This window comes from Tympanuchus pallidicinctus, unplaced genomic scaffold, assembly GCF_026119805.1.
Source record: "Tympanuchus pallidicinctus isolate F22 unplaced genomic scaffold, pur_lepc_1.0 scaffold40, whole genome shotgun sequence".
In the NCBI taxonomy this organism is placed as follows: domain Eukaryota; kingdom Metazoa; phylum Chordata; class Aves; order Galliformes; family Phasianidae; genus Tympanuchus; species Tympanuchus pallidicinctus.
This window is the reverse complement of record NW_026294759.1, coordinates 1,191,780-1,213,364: the sequence shown is the minus strand read 5'-3', so window position 1 is coordinate 1,213,364 and position 21,585 is coordinate 1,191,780. Positions and strand designations below refer to the sequence as shown.

The 21,585-nt window shown below is 46.1% G+C and overlaps 1 protein-coding gene across 2 annotated transcripts; it reads right to left on the bottom strand.

Annotated features, from left to right (window-relative positions):
- Positions 1–8,124: 8,124 nt before the first annotated feature.
- Positions 8,125–11,391, bottom strand: LOC128089900 (late histone H2A.2.2-like). 2 transcript variants are annotated; one of them, XM_052701752.1, is made up of 3 exons: positions 11,209–11,391; positions 10,571–10,779; positions 8,125–9,383 (listed from the first exon to the last, which is right to left on the bottom strand). In XM_052701752.1, the coding sequence occupies exon 3, from the start codon at positions 8,708–8,710 to the stop codon at positions 8,174–8,176; it is 537 nt and encodes a 178-aa protein (XP_052557712.1). In that variant the 5' UTR covers positions 8,711–9,383; positions 10,571–10,779; positions 11,209–11,391; the 3' UTR covers positions 8,125–8,173. The 2 variants fall into 2 exon arrangements, with proteins under 2 accessions (XP_052557712.1, XP_052557711.1); XM_052701751.1 differs by lacking the exon at positions 11,209–11,391 and adding an exon at positions 10,938–11,190.
- Positions 11,392–21,585: the final 10,194 nt, after the last annotated feature.

Sequence of the window (21,585 nt, the reverse complement as noted above, 5' to 3'; positions counted from 1 at the left end):
AAAGTATATGTCTGCATGCCCATTTCTTCACCAATCCATGTTGAAGCTTCAGGAGGAAAATGTCCCAGAGAAGATGTGTGAGATAGATGCAGCTGGCTGCTACACCCTACACAACTGTGTTTCAGGAGGTGAGGTGTAGGAAGACTGTGTGGGTTTGCTCATACAGACAAATAGACCCATTCCTACTTGGCATCTAGATTATGCCTGGCACTCATGTCTCCCTCTGAAAGAGATTCTGCTTTAACTGTCTGAGGCTACAAAACGTATTTTGAGGGAAAAAAAAAATTCAATGAAGATGTAGAATTTGGGGATATCAAAGACAAAAGTTTTTAGATTAAGCAGATACAGAACTTTTTACAACATAAATTGCTTTCCAGGTAAAGAATGTATGGTACATTTCATATATATCTTCAGTAATGTATGCAGTACTGTGCCTTGATGAACCCGAGTATGACTTTGAACAGTAGAGCTACCCAGTGAAAAAGTAACTGGATAACAAAGATACAACAAAGTATAAAGTAGAGAAGGAAACTTCTAGATGTATTCATGAATTTATCTAAATGCTGGTCTTGGGATAAATCTTGTGTAATGACAAGAATTTGTTTATGGTAGAAGAAAATTAGGCGTAATTATCAATAAAGAAGAAGAAGAATCAGGTAATCTCAAGGCCTAGAGTAGCTGAGGACTGGAGAAATTCAAAAAGTCAAATGCAAACTTACTCTTCCATGATCTTCAAATAAAACTTTTTGCTGTAGTTTGGGATGTTGTTAATCTAATGTCATTAACAGTGAGAAAGTTCTGAATATACATTCAGCTATAATTATTCTGATCATCAGTGCAAGGTGAAACAAAGCAAGTGAAAATAAAAGAATGGTTGTGTTGGGTCACATCTGAGGTCTGCCTAGCATCTTGTCTCCACACTAAGAGCAAATTCCTAGGGAAGAGCAGGAAACAGTATGGATTGATACCTCACCAATGTACCCTAAAATGATCTGCAACTCCCTGAGCCACAGGTGGCGTCCTTGTATTTAGTAGCTCCTGATGCTGGGGTGAGTTTTATTCATAGGAGTTAGTTTTATTCATAGGAGTCTATTATTGAATTTGTGGAAATTATTTGAGTGAAGATCCTTACCTATGTAAAGCTGGTATGCATCAAAGAGGTATTTCTGATGAAATGTAGAAAGTATCACTACTGTACAAAGCCTGATGAACATCTGAGGTACAGTGTATTGTTCTGACTGTTCACGTTTAAAAGTGCCGTCTCTGTGGAACAGGGACAAGATAGGAGTATTTAGGAGTTTGTATCAAGAGAGGTGAGAAGAGTTTAAGATGACAAAATGGGGATAACTGCTGTCCACAGCACATCACATTGCTGATCATCTTGTGGGGGGCAGGAGGAAGGGGCGTGGAAAAGAACAAGCACACAAATTGATACATGGAGTATCTGAATGAATTAGAAAATTGAAAAAGATTTCTGATTACATCCTAGAATTAGAAAACTTGTTTATCTACTGAAGAAAAGGATGATGCTGTGTGTTTGCTTGCAATTTCAGGGACCTGAGACATGGAAATAGGAGGTCTCTACCTGTCCTACATACTGAGGTCCTTCCTGAGCTTTGTATCCAGGGCTCAATTTACAGAAGCCCTTTCCTTTGTATTGTCATCTGTTTCCAGTGCTGTACAAGTGTGAAATGCCAATGGATTAGAGAAGAAGCCTTGCTTTTCTACAAGGGTGGCAGTAATTCGTTCACATTTGCTGTGTCGCTTGGATAATTATGAATAGAAAATCACCGAAATACTTGCTACTACAGCTTTCTAATGTGGCTGTCTATTAAGTTTTCACTGCTGGATTTACCATCAGTAAAAGTTTGCAAAGTATTGAAACCCAGGACACCAACCTCTTTTATGTAAAGATTTGTTGTCAAACAAACAAGGAAAAAGGAATACAGTGCTAAATAGAAAAGAGTGGCACAGAACAGAATAATATACTTTTCCACTGCAGAGTCCATTGTGCAGTAATTGTTGCACAGCAAAACAGATTGAGATCATCTGTATCCAAATGCTCTCCAAGGTAATGTCTGTTGCATATGCTTATGTTATTTTTTGCCCTTATTTGTACATCTGGACTTCTATTATCAGTTCTTTCTGCCCTTAATTTGGTTGCATATCTTGTTATTGCTTGAGGCGCGTTATGTCTATGGATTATTGCTATACTAATTACCTTTTATGTCAAGGGGTTACCCTGACAGTTCTCTGACATCTTTGCAAGCAGACTCTTAGATCTGCACACAGTTATGCATAACAGAGTTACATATTTAGCATACTTTAGCTAAGCAAATAATTTCAAAGAAGCAATACATTATTGCTGTTAGTGTGCTTACATCTCAGAACCAGCATTACTTGGGCAGTGACTGACATCAAACTATAACCTGCTAAAACCTAATCCCAATCTTCTGTAAACTGAGACACTGCATTCCTACTGTGTCAGAGCAATGTCAGCTTTTCAGGTTTTTACTCATTTTTCGCATCCAAAATGATTATTTCCTCCAGGAAAAAAAACAAAACAAAACAAAAAAAAAACAACTTTGAACACTGCCAGTCATCAATTTGTAGGATCATCTACTTTCCTGGGATGCAGATTCAGTGGATTCAGTGACAAAGAAAAATGTACTGCCACATCCAGGAGACACTGTTGCATTGATTTTTATTAACTTCAATAATACACAAATACTTCTTTCCCAGGTGTATGGTCTAAGAAAATATTTTTATACACTGTCTCTGATTTCCTGCAGTTCCTGCTCGTCCTATGTCTTGATAGAGTAAAAGTCTGTGGGGAAAAGGTCAGCCTCTTCACTGACCAGGCTGCACAGCCCTGCAAGTGTTCCCTCTAGACTGATTATACTCAGGGCAAGATGCTTGTTAGCAGCACCAGAAGGATGCTTAGAGCCTAAGTCCATGGTTTTTCCCTGCAGTAAAAATTTCTCTGCCAGCTTGATCTGTTTAGAAAGAATGTTGATGTGGCTGGGCTTATCTGCTGCTGGTACCACCTTGCTCAGCACTGCTCACTGCCGTACTCTGTATTCAAAACATATCTGGGATAGTCAGCCTGTCTGAGTCAGGCTGCAAGAAATGTGAGATTACCTCTAAATAATATGTTTGAAGTGTGTTTTATTTCCATATCTTTGGTTGTTTGTGGGGTTTTTGTGTGTGTGTGTGTTTTGTTTTGTTATTTTGTTTTAATCTTTTGTCTAGTTCATTATTTGCATAGTTTAATATTTCAAAGCCCTTTTTTTCCCTTTAGCTCCAGAGTGATGAAAAAATATCCTTAAAAATGAAAGGACATCAAAATTTGACAGATGTCCCAATCTGGCAAAGCTTCTAGAACTTGATACCAGCACCATAAAATAATCAGAAGTGGGAACTGCTGCTTTAATCTTGCCCTGAGCACTGCTACAAATGCTCAAGTAAGGCTCAGGTATTTTTGGAAAGGAAACTTATTAAGATTAGTTAGAGATAGACAAGGATCTATTTTCCCAAGACACATCAGGTGATTACTCCTGTTGCCTGCTGTGGTTCAAACACTCAGTTTGCAACACCCTGTTTTACTGGAGTGGCTCATAGTAACCAAGGACAAAACAATATTGAATAATACAACATCCAAGTAAAATGTGCTACAATGTAATTGTGAGTCCCACAGTTGATTGTGCGTTCTTAGCCTACTATTAATATGTATGTTTTTATTTTTCCTCTCCCAAATGAATTATGAATAGGGCTCATACACTTAGCCTCGACTTGTGGGTTTAATCCCATGGACAGTGGGAGTCATCAACCTACTCGTGTGCCCTTCCCACCTCTTGCACACCTCAGTCTGTTCACCGTAGAGGCACAGTGAGAAACAATGCAGGACTTGATGCCTTGCAAACCCTGCTCAGCCTCAACTAAAACAATGCTCTGTTATCAGCGTTAGCTTGGCCACAGATCTGAAGCATTGCACCACACAAACTGCTGTGAAGACAATGAACTCCCTCCCAGCTAATTCCAGTGCGCTCCATCACCTCCAGCACTTCCACCACTCACTGCAGGAGTACTGGAGGAAGAAGGGAGGAATCTGTGGGTTTGGTTTGCGGGTTTTTTTTGCTTTGGATTCTGTACTCCATATCTGTTTCTACAGAGAGGGTTTGGCAGATTCTTGCAGACTGTCTCAGTTGTGCTTTAGTTGCTCTGTCATCACAGCTAAATATAGCATTACTCCCATTTGAGCAGTCTTTAGAGAACGAACGAGAGACATCCGAATGTTAAACAAGCAAGCTGTCTCACAGACACAGGAAGCCTTGGCATGGCTGTCTGGGAAGGAGAGTGATCAGAAGAGTGATCAGAAGCACAGCACGCAGCAGAAGCTCTAGAGATGGTTGTGCCGTGATCTCTGTCTGTGGAGCAGAGGCCTGGCCAGGTCTGTATTTACACTGGCCTTGCACAGGCTTTTTCTTGAAGCAGCTGCATCGAGCCATTCAGCAAAAGCTACTCTGTGAAATTTGGATCTGAAAGAGGAGTTGCAAAGCACCCAAAAACGTCAGCGGGACAGGAGATGAGATGTAGCCATTAGGCTGAGGGAGGTTGTCGTCCCCTTCTATTCCACTTGTGTCAGACCTCACCTACAGCACTGTTTTAAGCCCTGGGACCTCAGCATGAAAAAAAAAGTGAAACTGTTTGAAGGGAGTCCAGAGAAGGCAGAGAAAGTGGCTAGATGGCTAGAGCACCTCTGCTGCAAAGAAAGTCTGATAGAGATGGGGTTATTTAGCTTAGAGAAGAGAAGGCTCTGGCTTTCTCATTGTGCCCTTCCAGGACCTACTGGAAAGATGGAGAGGGACTCATTATCAGAGTGCAGTGAGAGGACAGGGATAGTTTTTTTTTCTTTAAGCAAAAAGAAGGTAGGTTTCGATTAGACATTATGAAGCAATGTTTTCTCTCAGTCAGTGGAGAACTCTGTGGAGAACTGATTTAACTCCACAGAAGCACTGCCATGGGTTGTCCAGAGAACATATGGGTGCCCATTCCCTGGAGGTGTTCAAGGTCTAGTTGGATGGGGCCCTGGGCGTCCTGATTTGTGGGTGGCAGACCTGCCCATGGCAGTGGCCTTGGAACTGGGTAGGCTTTGTCGTCCCTACCAACTGAAGCCATTCAGTCATTCTATGAATGCTTGCATTTGTATTGGGCTTGATATACTGAACACGCCTTCAGCTTTGTTCACTTGAGTCAACTGTTACTAGCAGCCAGCAGCCAGCACCAGCAACCTGGCTCTGTGTTATTTGTGAGAAAAGTGCAGACTTGATCAATTCAGAATTGCGGTCAGAATATTAGATTGGACTCCGCAGAGTAAAGGGAAATGCTCGCTAAGGGTACCATCTAGTGGTACTAACTAGAGGCAAGGACTTACAGAGGCAGCAGATTTAGAGACTGTAAATGAGAGGTGGGCCTGTCCTTCATGGGCAAATAATTCTTACCCAGAACTATTCCGCATCTCAGAACCCTGTTAGGCAGCGAACAGACTTGTATTTACCAGTCTTCCAAAGAAATTGTATGCAACATGAATAAAATTAAGTGGCCTTGGACCGATCACTTCTTAGACTTTGACAGCTGAAGCTAGCACAGAAGCAAAGCAGGAACACACTGGGTGTTTCTCCCACCTTTGTGCATTGTGCAGTTGTTAGCAAGCAGATGAGGGAGGGATGACTGTTGTTGATAAAGAATGTTTTTCCTGATGCAGGATCGATATGGCCTCATTTTGGTCAATTCTGGAGCCTGGGCTTCGGAACAAGTGGAATGCAAAACATGGCGCAGTGAGGTACAGTGGTAATGATTGTATAAAAGCGTAATTATTTCTCTAGAGTAAACTCCAGAAGGACTCTTTGTGGGTACATGACACAAAACAATGAAAATGAAGCAGCTGCGATGGGAACAGAGAGGAAAGGGGAGCAGTGGTGCAAGGATGCTGGGATGACAGCAGCTCTTGCTTCCTAACAGCAGTTGGGGTCCTGGTGCTGCTTCCTGCTGTGGGGCACCTCCCTGCTCCAGCGAGGGTAGGGGCTGCCTGGGGGCACAGCATCCTGGGGGCAAGTGCATCTTGCCTGCTGTCCCCCACTGGCAATGACGATGCAGTGATGCAGCTGGGTGCTGCTGGAGGTTGTGAGCAAGGAATGGCAGAAGCTGCACAACAGTGTGATGTTCTCTGTCCTGCTAAAAGCGGTGTCAGTGGGACACAGCATGTGGCGAAACCCCCCAGTGCCCCCAACCCAGTTCTCTGTCCCCCGGGGCCCCGCTCAGCTTTTGAGCCCCTGTTTGTCCCCCAGCTCTTGGCTGAGGCTGAGGTTTCCCTGGGTGATGCTGCTTGGATGGGGGCTGCACATTGGCAGTGCATGAAATCTCTTGCAGGTAGGGGAAGACCAGAAGCTCCATACCCCTCCAGCCTGCTTTCCAGGATACAAAGAAGAGCAGAACATCTCAGGTGAGCCAGATTTTTTATTTTCCAGGTGCTCCTGCAGATATGCTAGCTGCTTTGTGCACGGCTTGTCTTCTTACACGTTCTTCAAAAGGATAAGAAGTAGGGAGGATGATGAAAAAGCAGACCATAATGCAGAGCTACCTGTGGAGGAAAAAAAAAAAAGGATGCGAGGAGAAGGGAGCCCTCCACCTGAGGAGGGGACCCCGTGCGTGGAGGAGAGATGGGGCTTAGGGTTCCCCTTGCATATGGGTGGAGCTGGAGTGCCCTCCGCCTGGTGTCAACGGTTGACAGGCTGGTTCGGCCCAGTTCCGTGTCCAATGTCATGCTTTTATGATTTTTGGCTATCAGTATTCCACACCATAACATCATGTAAAGCGCTGGGGGTTTTGACTTCTGATGCTCAAGTTCTGAATGTTTGTCTGACAGAGAAGAACTCTTTTGCACTAGAAAGACTTGTGAAAAAATGCTTCTTTGCACCTTTTAGTGAAGTTCTAAGTGAAAGAGCAACACGATATGCTTAATGGACTCAAGTGATGCCGTTACAGAGGACATTTTGGAGTGACACTGTGCACAGGTATTCTGGCTCTGACCATTGAGCACTAATACGGTTTCATGGATGTAGATTTCCTATCAGTGTATCACCACAGAAAACTTGCTTTGATGTGGCACTATGAAAGCCAGTTACGCTTAGTTATGCTAAGCTTAGGCTTTAAGAAAACCAGGAATACTGGAAGACTTGCTGGAGAAGACAAGCATTTGCAACACTGTGATCAGAGCAATCACCACAGTGGTTATGGGGCCGTTCACTGACAGCTGAGGCAGAACTGAACCCCATCTCTCTCACAGCGTATACCTTTGTCCTTGACTGGTTTGGTATATTTGGGGAGAACCCAAGAAAGGTATGGTACCTTCTGTACGTCACATCTCACTGTGGTTGTTCTGCACTTCAAGTGTACTTCCACAATCTGCACAAGGACCCCTCCTATCCCTGTCCACCTCCACTCTTTCTCCCCTTCTCCCTCTCCTTCTCTATCTCCGTCTCCTTCTCTCTCCCTTCCTTCACCACTCTCTCTGTCTCTGCCTCGCTCTCCTTTTCCCTTTCCCTATTCTGTCTCACCCTTCCTCCCTCACTCTCCTTGTCCCTCCCTCTCATTCCCTCTATCTCTGTCCCTCTCTCCCCCACACCTCCTTTCTATTCCTCTCTCCCTGCTTTTTCCTCTCTCCGTCTCTCTTCCTGTCCTTCTCCCCTTCTCCCCCTCCCTCCCTATCTCCCTCTCCCTTCTTCTCTTTCTCTGGAAGTCATGCTTAGCCTCCTGTACAGGAACCATCCGCATAGGGAAGGCAAAGCAGCAGGAAGGCCCTGGAGGCTCAGCTGCTGGCAAAATGGCAGAAGGCCGTCAGGGGTCCTAAGCAAGTCTTCTACAGGATCTTCCCCACTGTGACACTACCAGGTGTCACTGTTTAACAAACCAGTCCACTGGCAGGGTGCCTTCTGCCCCTGTGTGACAGGCAGTTGTGGTCCCTTGGCCTTGCTCTCCCTATGTTGTTGCTTAACACCTGCAAGGCATGCTCCAGCACAATATGGTAGTGCAAGGACTTTTATTCAACTGTTATAGACCATTTGGCGAATGAGACAGCCCTTGCCATGCCCATCTAGGACAGGAGTTTCTGCTTTCACTTGACAGTGACAGCAGCAGTGGCGCGAGCAGGTGCAGCCTGTCGCCTGTGGCTTCTCTTCCTCCTCTTAGTCTGCTTCCTTTTGGAGGGTGAGGCCATCCGCTGGCTTTGCGGGACAGCCCTGCCACGGCGCTTGGGCCCACTTCCCAGAAGGTGCTTGAGTACAGAGCTGCTCTTCACAGCCATCTGCAAGTGGCATGGAGAGATGCACTGTTGGTTGCTCTTCTTAGAAATCCTCCCAGCCACGTCCATGGTCTTGTGCGTCACCCACTGTAGCACAGCAGCCAGGTAGACAGGAGCGCTGGCTCCAAAGCGTTCAGCAAACTGACCTCTGCGTAGCTGCCTGTCTGTGCGGCTCACAGGGAAGAGCAGCCCAGCCCGGGAGGAGCGGGAGGAGCGACTCTTTTTGGCCTTTGCTTCCCGGCTGGTGGAAGGCTCCCCAGAGCACGTCGCCTCAGGCTCCCTCTTTTGCTCGGGCACAGTGCAGACCCCCTCTGCTTCGGGTGTGCTGCTTCCTCCCATAGGTCTCTCCATGCTGCACAACCCGATCTTCCCGTGCCTCTGTCTGCCTTTCCTGCCTCCTCTTGATGTATTTGCTGGCCCTTGCTGATGTTTTCTGTCTGTTGTGTCCCTACCAGCCCAGTATAGAGGTGTTTGTGGCAGGGTGGCCCCACGTGCTCTGGCAAGGATCTCCCCACGCTGGCCGAGTTTCCCTCAGGAAGGGGTTCAGCTCAGGTCTCCTCCACTGCACGGTGAGACCCTTCACTCACCAGCCCAGTGGGAACCAGAGCACCTCTTGTGTGCTGGAACCTCTTCTGTGATCGCACCTCCCTGCTTGTGACATCATCCCCGTTGGCCCTGCCACTTGGAATGAGCTCAGGGATGGCCTCTGCACCCACCTTCTCCCATTTTCCCATGTCAGTGCCTTTCCCAGTGTATAACTGTACAATGCCAAGTGACAACGCTAATAGTTAAAGCGAATTCTGAACTCTCCTCTACCCTTAATTTTTTTTTTCTAATTATCCACTGCCAGCATTCCGGGGGGCAAAGAAGAGCGGAACACCTCAGGTGAGCCAAATTTTTTATTTTCCAGGTGTTCCTGCAGACGTGCCAGCTGCGTTCTGTTCGACTTGTCTTCTTAATCATTGTTCAACAGGAGAAGAAGTAGTGAGGATGATGAAAACGGCAGACCATAATGCACAGCCTCCTGTGGACGAAAAAAAAAAGGATGCCAGGAGAAGGGAGTGCTTCTCCCAGTGGAGGTGAGATGGGGCTTAGCCCTTGAGTTTTCGAGGGTTCCCCTTGCGAGCAAGTGAATGTGATTCTGTGAGTCTGTGATTCTGTGATTCTGTGAAACTGGGATGCCCTCCGGCTGGGGAGGGGACCCTGTGCGTGCAGGAGGGATGGGGCTTAGCTCTGAAGTTTTCGAGGGATCCCCATGTGTGCAGGTGCAGCTCGGGTGCCCTCTGGCTGGGGAGGGGACCCCGTGCGTGGAGGTGGGATGGGGCTTAGCTCTGAAGTTTTCAAGAGATCCCCATGCGTGCGGGCGAGGCTGGGGTGCCCTCCGGCTGGGGAGGGGACCCCATGCATGCAGGTGGGATGGGGCTTAGCCCTCGAGTTTTCGAGGGATCCCCTTGTGTGTCGGCACGGCTGGGGTCCCTCCACTTGGTGTCAATGGTTTACTGCCTCTTTGGCCCGGTTCCGTGACCCATGTCATTGTTTTATGACTTTTGGCTATCAGTATTACACACGGTAACATCGTGTAATGCACTGGGGGTTTTATTTGTAATGCTCAGTTCCAAATATTTGTCCGACAGAGGAGAACTACTTTTCCCGAGGTGGCTGTGCGGTCAGCAAGGAGATATAACTGTATGCAAGGTCACCTCATCCTTCTTCTTTCTATGCTCTTCTTCACCTGCATCAACTCCAAAGCAATTGAAAACAGCAGCAACAATCCGACGTCAAGCAATGTCGTTTAGCAATCAGCAAAATACAATGAGAGAGATAGAGAGTTTGTCAGGTAGGTAGGTCTTGTCACAACGCTGAGGTGTAGGTCCAGTTCAGTTGAGCAGATGGATAACAGCAAACGGCAAATTGCAAATGGAGAAGTGCAGATGGAATAGAGCAGGCAAAGAAGAAAGATCAGGTGACCTTGCACACAGTTATATCTCCTCGCTGACCGCAAAGCCTCCTTGGGAAATGTAGTTCTTCTCCGTCAGACAAATATTCAGAACTGAGCATTAAAAGTGAAACCCCCAGTGCATTACATGATGTTATGGTGTGGAATACTGATAGCCAAAAGTCATAAAACTGTGACACCTGGGGAGGGGACCCCGTGCGTGGGGAACAGCCCCTGGTGAAGGGGTCTCTCCCCTGAGTGCGTGCCTGTGGTACCTGGTGCTTGTCGCATTTTCAGGCGCTCTGGCTGCTCCGTAGCTGAGGTGGTCTCGCTGCTCTTTGGCCTGTGTCTCTGCTAGCCTCTTCTTGCCCGCCTGCTGGCTGCGGCCATGTACACCTATCCGAGGCTGAGCTTCTCCCTGCCGTTGTGCTTTGCTTTCAAGATCTCTTGTTTCACAAGCTCTCTCTGTTCAGCTCTGTTATATCTAGGTGGGAAGAAATATAATCACCAGTTATTTTCTTGCAACTTCTGTGGTTCTGCATCTTTCTTTCAGAAAGCCCACTCCCTCCCATGTTTATTTTCTGTTAGCTGTCGGTTACAATCTTGCCCGTACTGACAAAATTCTGGTTTTACCACACTTACTTTTTCAGGAAGCTGTACGTTTGCAGAAGCTGGCACAGCTTTCCATGAAAAAGAGCGCAGGAGGAGGAACGCGGGACGGAGATTAGGCTCGGCCTCTCGGCGCCGTGCCCCAGCGTCGCGTCTTCTGTCGCTCAACGGCCGAAGCAGACGGGCGGCGACGAAAGCTGCCGGCTGCCTTAATGCCGGAGGCAGTGCCGGCACTCGGGAGGACGGCAGAGCCCGGCGCTGCTCGGCTCGAAGCGCTCCCGGCCCGCCCGGCCCGTTTCCCCACCTGGCAGCGCGGCGTCGGCTCGGCTCCGGGTGCAGCAGGCAGCCGTGCTTAGCGGCGTCACGGCAAGCAAGCCGCTAGCAACGGCACGCGTTCCAACGGGCTGCCACCCGCACAGCGCCCGCCCCAGCCGCGCGCCGCCGCGACAACGGCTGCCTGCCCTCCTCCTCGCCGCTCCTCCTCTGCCTCCCCCTCGCTCGGCCGCGGCCGCGGCCGGAGCTGCCCGAGGGAGCGAGGAGGTGCGGGCCGGGGCGGGGCGGGGCGGAGCGGGGAGGTGCGGGGCCGCGGCCGTCGGTACCTCCCGGGGCTCCGTCCGCAGCGCCGATCCGGGCTGCGATCCGGGCTGCGTCCGGGGCGCCGGCCTGCGGGCACGGCACCGCCATCCCCGGCTGTGGCCGGTTTTGTCCTCCCGTGATATTGGTTTAGCAATAAAGCAACTTGGATAATGACTATTCAAATAGCGTCATTATTCCCTTAGGGCAAACCGCAGAAGGACTCTTTGTGGGTCGGGGCTGGACATGGCAGTGTGAGACTTTCGCAGCCGTAATGGTTCTGTGATTCTACCATTCCTTTTGAAGTGCGGGTTTACTCCTTGAAGTACCAAACTGCAGCTACAGAGAACACAATAACGCTTCTCCATTCAAGGCTGCTCTTCAAGGATGCCTTTCAGAGAGCACTAGAGCTGTCAGGATCCTTGTATTTCTCAGGTCCCTGAACTCTGCATCCCTAAACCTCTGCGTGGAGACTGGGGGAGTAAATCCCCTCCTTCCCCTTCCCGCCCACTATAAGAGCAGTGCAAGTGATGCAGTGTATACTTGCCTTTGTATTGGGCTTGATATACTGAACACACCTTCAGCTTTGTTCACTTGAGTCTACTTCTTGCAGTTACCAGCAGCCAGCGCCAGCATCCTGGCCCTGTACTGTTCGTGAGAAAAGTGCAGACTTGATCAATTCAGAAACGTTGCAGTTGAGTATTAAACTGGACTTCGCAGAGGTAGGGGAAATGCTCGCTAAGGGTACCATCTAGTGGTAGTAAGAGGCAAAGACTTACAGAGGCAGCGGATTTCGATTCTGTAAAGCAAATGCCAACCCTATCGAGAAGCTGCTCATCAGCTCGCTCCTGTTCAAACAGATGATGCCACTGAGCAGGACTAGGATGAGATCAACGGCACGCGTTCTAACTGTCTGCCACCCGCACAGCGCCCGCCCCAGCCGCGCGCCGCCCCGGCAACGGCTTCCTGCCCTCCTCCTCGTGCCTCCTCCTCTGCCTCCCCCTCGCTCGGCGGCGGCCGCGGCCGGAGCTGCCCGAGGGAGCGGGGAGGTGCGGGGCGGCGGCCGTCGGTACCTCCCGGGGCTCCGTCCGCAGCGCCGATCCGTGCTGCGCCTTTCAAAGCGGCGTCCGGGGCCCCGGCCTGCGGGCACGGCACCGCGATCCCCTGCCCTCGGGCTTCGTAGCGGTCCCGAGCTGAGTGCTGGCCGGGCTGGAGCGGGATGGCATCCGTGGGTAAGGACAGCACAGCCTGGCGTGGCTGCTCCGTGTGTATTCTCACACAAATAAAGGGATTTCTTGATACCTCTGGAAGTGTTCATGGCAGCCTGATGAAATACAGAGGCTGTTTCTGTCAAAGATGGTGGTTGCTTTCCATCCTTTCAGACTACCTCTAGGGAAGACCATGAATCAAGGCCTCTGATATACACGATGGTCTCTTGAGCAACAGACAGTTCTTAACTTAATGTTTGGATGGCAATATCCTAAACTTACATTGGATTTTATTTCCTAGATTTCCTTAGCATATACTGATAAACAGAAACCTACCTCTACAAGTAATAGTCAATATTCCTCAGATTATACTATCCAAGCAGCTCAGGTGAAAGACTAAATTTGGCAGGAGTTTTCTTATGCAACAACAGAACTTGAAAAAATGTTCTTGATTTTCCACAAAGATCTTCTGCCTATTAAGGATATCACTAGTGTATAACTGTTGGGAAGATAGAAGTCTGAAACTTTGCTTTTGCCTCAGCTCGCATAGAACGGAGTCCACTTATTTGTCAAAAAGTAGGTTCAGAGTAAGTAAAAAGCACTACAGGGAGACAGCAGCAGTGCTGCTTCTCTGAAAAGAAAGCTGGAACCTGAACACTTGCTCCGCGAAAACAAAATCCCATCCAATCTGGGGCATAAGAGTTAAGACTTCCTCTTCTACTAATCATTCTGGAAAACAAACAAACAAACAAACAAGCAAGAACCATAACTCTGTTGACGCCCTCAGTTATGGTTTTGAGGAAAAACTTTGCCACACGCGAACATCTGATACCTCTAGATGCCCTAACAAGCAGAAGGTGGCAGCAGGTTCTCACTGAGAGCACCCATGGACAGCTCATTTCCTTTATGAGATTCCCAGTGGCTGATGTCTATTCTACAGGCAGTTATAAGTAGGATACATGGAAGAAGAAAATGCTTATTTTAAAAATTCATTGCCTTCTCTCTCACATAAATACATCAGGTCAGGGAATGCTAACACTCTGGCCTCAAAGATAGTGACTTCTGCACTCAAACTTCTAACCAATTTGCTTTGTCTTTCGCTTTATTTTTCTTTCTATCTATCTGTCTTTTTTTTTTTTTTTTTTTTTTTTTTTTTTTTTTTAGCATTTTCCCCACACTAAAACCACAGAGAGATCTCTTACAACGTTAAGGTTAAGTGCTCTTAGTGTTCCTCCCAGGAGCAGATGGATATGATGACACTTTCGAGATGTCAGAATTTCAGCCCCCTTTCATGGAGGAGACAGCACTGTGAAGCTACACAGATTGTGTTCCAAGATTTTCTTGCCTTACTGCCTTGCTCTTTCTATGGTCAGCTGCATAAAATGTCTCTTAAAGTATGGCTAGGTGAATTACGTTCTAGATCCATTTTAAGTGTAAACAACCACATAAAGCTGAAAATGGATTGACCAAGAGTTGAAAGGCTGGAGAGCAGCCCTATGGAACAGGATCTGGGGATTCTGGTTGACAGAAAGTTGAATCTGAATCAGCAGTGTGCCCTGACAACCAAAAAGGCCAATTCTGCCCTGGGGTGAATCAAACCCAGCAGCACAGTGAGATGGACGAGGGAAGGGATTATCCTGCTCTGTGCTGGTGCAGCTTCACCTCAAGCCACTGTGCTCAAATTTGGGTGCCACAGTATCAGAAGGACATAATACTACTAGAGGGTGCCCAGAGGAAGCCTGTGAAGATGAGCAAGATGAGATGTACAGAGACCCAGATGTATGAAGACTGGCTGAGGCCATTGGTTTGTTCAGCCTAGAGAAGAGAAGACTGAAAGCAAGCATCATGGTGGCCTACAGCTTCCTTGCAAGGGGAATGGAGGGGCATGCAGGCAGGCTTTTCTCTCAGGCAATGAATTACAGAATCACAGAATGGCCAGGGTTGGAAGGGACCTCAGCATCTCTCTTGTGCAGCAATACTGTTCCTTTCCAGATTACCGAGACACACATACCTTGGCACTTGTAGGTATGAAAGAAAAATGAGTTTTGCTTAAGACAGAAGTCTTCTTCCACTTCCAGAAGGATTCACATTCAGCTTTCCTATAACAAATATAGCAGAAATCATATTATTTTTAATATATCTGGGGAGCAAAGCATAAAATTTTAGAGTACAGCTTCTAGTCAGTAAGTTTATCTTGTTTTCTTTGAATTTTCAATTTCATTCTACACCTCTGCAGTTGCTTTCATTTTAAAAAGCTACTCCTCCATGTGTACATTTATAAATTAAGACTGATTCTTTTCTGGAAGAAAACTAAGAATAATCTAGTGCGTCCATCTTTACTACTTTCATTTTACCTATGTTTCCCATCAGTTCCCCCTGCTGCAGCACCCAAGATTCCACACACCAGAAAAGCTCAGAAAGATGATGTAAAGGTGAGCCGAATAAATAAATAACAGGAAACATCTCCTAAAAGCACGCATTAATACAAGGTTAAAAAGCCTTGATCTCTAGTAGAGATCCTTTGATCTTTACTAGTTTTGATTTAGTTTTAGATTCCAGCTAATTCCAGGTGGTGTAAAGCACGCAGATGTATGAACATTCCTACTTGAATCCTGAAAAAATATGCCCTTTTTTTCATCTGAAAGTGAAACGAGCAGAATTAAAGTCCCAAATAAGCCACTGAGATTCAGGCACAATGTAGATTTGTCACATATCCAAATTCTTGTTATACTACAAGATGCCCATTCGCTTTGTCTCCAGCAGTCAAGGGTCCCAGTACCTCTACTTCAACCAGCTCAGCTGAGACTGCAAACCCAGACTACTTCATTAGCAGTTCTCAGTGTCTGTCTGCCAAGAGATACTTGGAGGAGTCCTTGGCAGTACAAGACTAGCTCTGCCCTAACTTGTCCTGCAAACAGCTGCTTTAGATGGGAGTGGTACACATGCATGTCTCCTGCCAAGATTTTTTCACAAGTGCATTCAGAAAGCTGGAGACCAAGGGCAGCAGTTTCTGGAATGATGGAATGTCTGCGGTGCCCACCTCCCTTTTCAAATGAACCCATGCCACTTAAAAATTTTCTCTCTAAGAGTCTGCTAGAATCTCAAAAGTGAAGCAGTTGCTAGATAAATGCCACACATGCCTACTTATGTCTTTGGATGAACGGTCTCTTATTCAAATAGGAAGAATATTTTGAGAATGGGAAAGTTGGGAAATTGTATTTGCTTTGTCTTAGAGCCGATGAGGAAGAGAGAAGGCCAATAAAGGTAGAGCAAAATCAATACCTATGAATATTTCCACCCAGTTAGAATCAACGTCAGCAATCGCAGTTAGACTGATCTCTGAAAATACCTGGCGCACATTATTCCAGTGAGTCCTGTTATCATTCTTATGGTGGCTTGGCCCTGGCACAAAAATAGGCAGACTTTATACATTAACATAACCTTCTCATCCTGAAAGGTGAGCAAGGAAAAAGGATGTTTCTTGGCTGATGTTTCAAACTGTAACAGGCAGTCCCTCCCTCACCTCAACTTCAGCATGTCCTTCCTCATCCTGTTAGGTTTTGTCATTTTTTTCAGAAACTGATGTCAATATATGCTGTTGGTCAAGGTAATAACTAAAATTTCTTACACTGAAATTTCATACAAAACACTGTCTTTTAATTAACCACATGCTGTGCAGACTAGCTCCATGGATACAGAAAGGTTAGTCACCTCTGTTACCGCTCTCCCAGTTTGACGCAGAACTGTATAATTTGACTTGGAACAGGCTTTTTTTAGAGCAATGTTTGAATGTTCAAAAAGCTAAGATGTGCAGGATGTTGCTTGTGAGATCAACCAGTCTTACGGACATACCAGTCTGCTTCTAATGCTCTAATTCCTGTGTGAATGAGTCTTACTCAGGATTGCCTTCTGAAAAGCAGCCTATGCTGTTCAGGATTGAGAAAATAAAAAGCTGTCTGAAATGCAAATGTTTCACAATATTTCAGAAATATTCCACAACTTCAAATCCTGTTGTGGTTCATTTCCATCACTCAGAGAGGAGGCGAGATCTCTACAATCAAAAGCTACCAGCTCAGAATGTATCATATATTTGAGTGTGGTATGCTCACGCTGCAGTTCCTTTTCAGGATTATTTGAAACCAAAGACTATTTTAATGTCCCCCAACAGTAAAATCCCAGTTCCACTCTATTAGGAGTATTTGTAGGTAGCAGTGTCTTTGAAACCTGCCTTGTCGGGAGTACAGAAGCAGCTCGTTGATGACTGGAACAAAGCAAAAGGATGTGGTGTTTGTTTTGTTCAGTGCTCATGTGGAAAAACAGGTCTGTCTCACCTAATATTTGTCCCTCTTGGGTAAGGTAGAACAAAGCCTTTCTTGTCCACTTTGAGATCAGGATAACAGAAATCTATCTTCATGGGAGAGAAAAACCTTCTCATAATTAGGGAAGCTTCCAACATGACCACTTGTCACCTGAGGACAAACATAACCCCTATCTACTGCTGGCGTCATTTCTGCAGGTGCTATCAAATCATTGTGAAACTTAGCAAATAACATCACTGCAAGAATATTCTTCTTTCGCTCAGTTCAACCTAGGGCAAATACTTCTCTGTTGTACAAAGAGACAGCATAAGGAAAAAAGACATGGTCTGTGTCTGAGCAGCACCAAACTGTGTGTAATTCAGTAACCAAGTAAGTGTAATTCAGGTGTCAGTCAGAACCCTCCCAAAGATCAAGCAGCAGAACAGTGGAACAACCTCCCTTTGCTGGATGATGATACTTTACAATCATGACAAAGAAAACTCAGGTGAGCAGTTTTGTCACAGGAATATCGTTTCAAAGCAATCATGTATGCCAAATGCAGGAAAAACGAAAGGCAAAGGCAGGCCCTGGAGACTGCAACATACGAAACAGCTTTACTTTCAGCAGATTATAGACAGCATTTCTTTTGTTTATTTATAAAACACTGTCATTTTTAGATAACTGGCTATTTTAATAAAAATTTAAAACAGGAGAGAATTGAAAACTCAGGATAGATGATCCAGGAGTTTGAGAAGTGTGCCCCTTTCCACCCATTTTGTAGTGCTGAGCATGCTGGAATTACCTTGATCCTCTTGCACTTCTTCTCTAGCTCATTGAGACTGCAATTTCAATCAGTGCCACATGTCATCTAATTGTCAACTAGTGCTACTTGTTGAAAACAGCTACAGTGACTTGGACACACGCTCTCACAGTTGGTGTCTAAAGATCAGAGCTCAACTGACTGATACGTTCTTGCTCTTTAGCAGGGTGAGGAGATTGAACTCTCAATCACAACTCTATCATTAAATCCCTTGGAAGTCATATTTACAGCATCTTTTTGCTGCATATTAAACATATCAATGAAGGAGACATTACTCAAAGTGTACTTTGAATCAGACAAACCATCATCCCAACCATATTCCTCACTGCCAGCCCAGGGCTGGTAGCTTTCCCGTAGCTTATTTTCCCATAGCAGTCTTGGCAGCCCAGCCCAGGGTCACCAGGGGGCCTGGCCTGGAGAGGAACTTATTGGGCTGTTCCACTGGGATTTGCCCTCTCAGCTCTCCTCAGCAACCAAGGACCAGTTAGGGAAGGACAGTGCTGCAAGGCCAGGGGTTCAATCAACAGTTCAATCAACAGCTCCCTTCAGCAGCAGATGAGTTACAGAGACTTTGACTCCATGCACTGCTGCTACGGCAAAGCATGAGCTTCTCCATTCTTCTGGTTGAAAAGCTTTGCCCATTGCTTCTACATCAATGCAATGCAGGGAGGTTTCTGGTGTCATGGCCTTGCTGAGCAAGTCTTCAAGCAGCTCCTGGAGTCCCTGAGACATAGGTTGTCAACTGCCCAGCTCCAGCCTGCTGACAGCAGGTATGCCCACAGTCACATCCACCAACTTTCTGCCTATTCATCTCCTCCCTTTTGTCAGTATATTTTCTCGTCTACCTCCTCTTAATGAAAAGCATTTAAGCATTTGTCTTCAGCATTTGCCAGTATTTGTTTTTGACACAGCGTTTGTTGCTGGAGCATATATTCTGTGACAGCTTTCCATTTATTTTCCCTTTGCTTCCTCTTTACTTGTCCACGCATCTCATGACACGCCTGTGGCCCGCCACTCCCAGTTCCTGGCAGTTGCAGGATGTCATCCAGAGAGCTGTGCATTATAGCTTCTTCATTACTGAGTAGTCATCCCCAGACTGTGAAAACTGTAATCATTTTCTGAAATTAGGCTATCCCTGCACATTCTATAGGGGTGGTTTGGCACTGCTATCCAAAAGCTTGAGGGGAATGCCTACTGTTGCAGCACCATCTCTGTACTAGCTCTGCCTTAGACTGTGGTAGGAGGGCCTCATTCCTCTCTGACCAGGACAGTCCTGAGTTATGCAGCAGGACTAATTCTCATGTTCCCTTGAGGACTGCAATTTTTGTTTCCTCCTATGCAGCCTGAAAGAACAAAAGGCAGATGGATAACCCCACAAAAGTGCAATCCAGGATTATAATGGTTATGCTGAAGATGGCATTCATGGTAGCTTGGGAAATCATACAGTGCCCAGTGTCGTTGGGGTGGTAAGGACTTATTCCTTCAGTTGTAGAATGTGCTTTTACTGTCTGACTCTTGTCATAGAGTCTCTGAATTCAGTACTTTTTTTCCACGGCAGCCATAGACTCCAAGAATACCGGAAGGTGATACTGTCTGTTATAAGATTCTTCAGATTTTCCTTCAGTTGTCAATGCCCCTAAGCAGCTGCCTTCAGCAGCCTACAAGTATTAATAAATTCTTTAGATTTATCCTTGGGAGTACAGAGACTGAAATGCTGGTGCTTCTGTTTTCCTTTCTTCTTAGTAAGGCATGAGTTTACATGGAAGTGGATTGCAAATCATGTAGCATGCTTTCTATTTTTTTTTTTTTTTTAATTTGGTCACAATCTTGCAATACTTTTTCTTTCAAGGTATTGTATTATACAGAAACCACACTCTGGAACATACTTTGTGCGGTGGTCATTGTATCTGTATTTTGCACATAAAACCAAAAAGTGAACTCTCACCTTTTGCCTCAGTAGTCACAGAAGCACAGAGCTATGTAACTTGGATCAATTTCTATTTTTCCTGCTATTTTGGGTTAATTTTCCGGTTTCACTGAATCCCATACAACTGCCATACACTTACCATTTCCTGAGACAGGTAATTCATGTCTTTGATATCTTCTTTTCTGAAATATCATCCCTAATCTATATACAGATCCTTCTGCTTGTGTTTGAATCTAAATATACCTTATATTGGATACATTGTGCAAAATATTTCTTAAAGAGGTCAGAATCTGACATCCCAGCAGAAGTGAAATTATTGCAGCATCTTGTTCCTGGGTACAACCAGAAGTGAAGTTTGTTATTTCCAGTACACATGCAAACAGACTCATGCACCACAATTGCACATATGCAGATGCATAGATGGCTGCTACACAGATCTACACAGAGGCACAGAATGCTCTCATGAACACAAACAGCAACAACAACCTCCCACCCACTTTGTCTTTGTCTGAGTAGGTTGAAAGTTTGCTAGCAGAAAACACATATGCATCTGTGTACTCAGGGGGCACCTCCAACAGCTTGACTCAGACAATCAGTCTGTCCAGCAGTTGCCCCTAGTCTCTTACTTTCTTGGTAGGTAGATATATGAATCTCCAAGGCTAAGCCCCTCATCTGATGCTGGTACGGACCTTCACACAAACACACACACACACACATGCATACAGCTGACTAGAACTCCTCCTTGTCCCTCCAGTAGCAGGCTCTGATTACAACCTGAGGCACACACACACTCTTGCACGCACACACAGACACATACACAGGGTTGTCTGACCCATGGTGCCACTGCAGTCGCTGTCACACAGACTCCCTTGCACACATCTAAAATGGAAGAAGATGGAAAAGAGTTAGAAATTGAATTTAATAGTAAGTGGAGAATGACTGTGCTGGTCAGGCACAGAGAAAGGCCAGACAATTATACTGGCCAGTCAGAGATTTGCATAGTACATAGGACAGGACTTCTTAATTCCAAACTCCTGTACTTTCCTATGCTCTCTCCTCCCCAAACCACCCCAGATCCTGGGGCTAAGACCAGTAGCCCAGCTGAAGTGCATCTACACCAATGCATGCAGCGTGGCCAACAAACAGGAGGAGCTAGAAGCCATTGTGCTGCAGGAAAACTATGTCTTGGTCAACATCACCAAAAAAGTGGTGGGAGCATCCTCGTGACTGGAGCGCTGCAGTGAAGGACTCTAAGCTCTTTAGAAGGGATAGGCAAAGAAGGGGGAGTGGGGGTAGGGAGGGTGGGGATTCTCTTTGTTAGGGAATGCTTTCATGTTGCAGATCTCATTGCTGGGAATTGATAAGGTCAAGTCCTATGGGTAGAATCAGAGGGAAGGCCAACAAAGCTGACATCCTGGCAGAAGTCTGTTATAGACCACCTCACAAGGATGAAAACACAGATGAAGCATTCTTTGAGCAGCTGGCAGAAATCTCTCATTTGCTAGCCCTTGTTCTCACGGAGGACTTCAACATGCCTGACATGTGCTGGAGGTAGCATACAGCAGAAAGGAAGAAATCTAGGAGGTTTCTGTAGTGTGTGGAAAACGACTTTTTGAAACAGCTGGTAAGAGAGCGTAGCATGGGAAGCAATGTGCTAGACCTGCTGTTTATAGAAAAGGACTAGGAGACATGGTGCTCAGAAGCTGCTTTGAGCATAGTGGCTACGAAATGATAGAGTTCTCTATTCTTGGTGAAGACAGGAGTGGGGTCAGCAAAACTGCTACCTTGGAATTCTGGAGGGTGGACTTTGAACTGTTTAGGACATTGGTTGGGAGAATTCCTTGGAAGTCAGTCC

Excerpts from the sequence above, each read along its gene's own strand:
- LOC128089900 (XM_052701752.1), bottom strand. The coding sequence starts at position 8,710 with ATGGAGAGACCTATGGGAGGAAGCAGCACACCCGAAGCAGAGGGGGTC.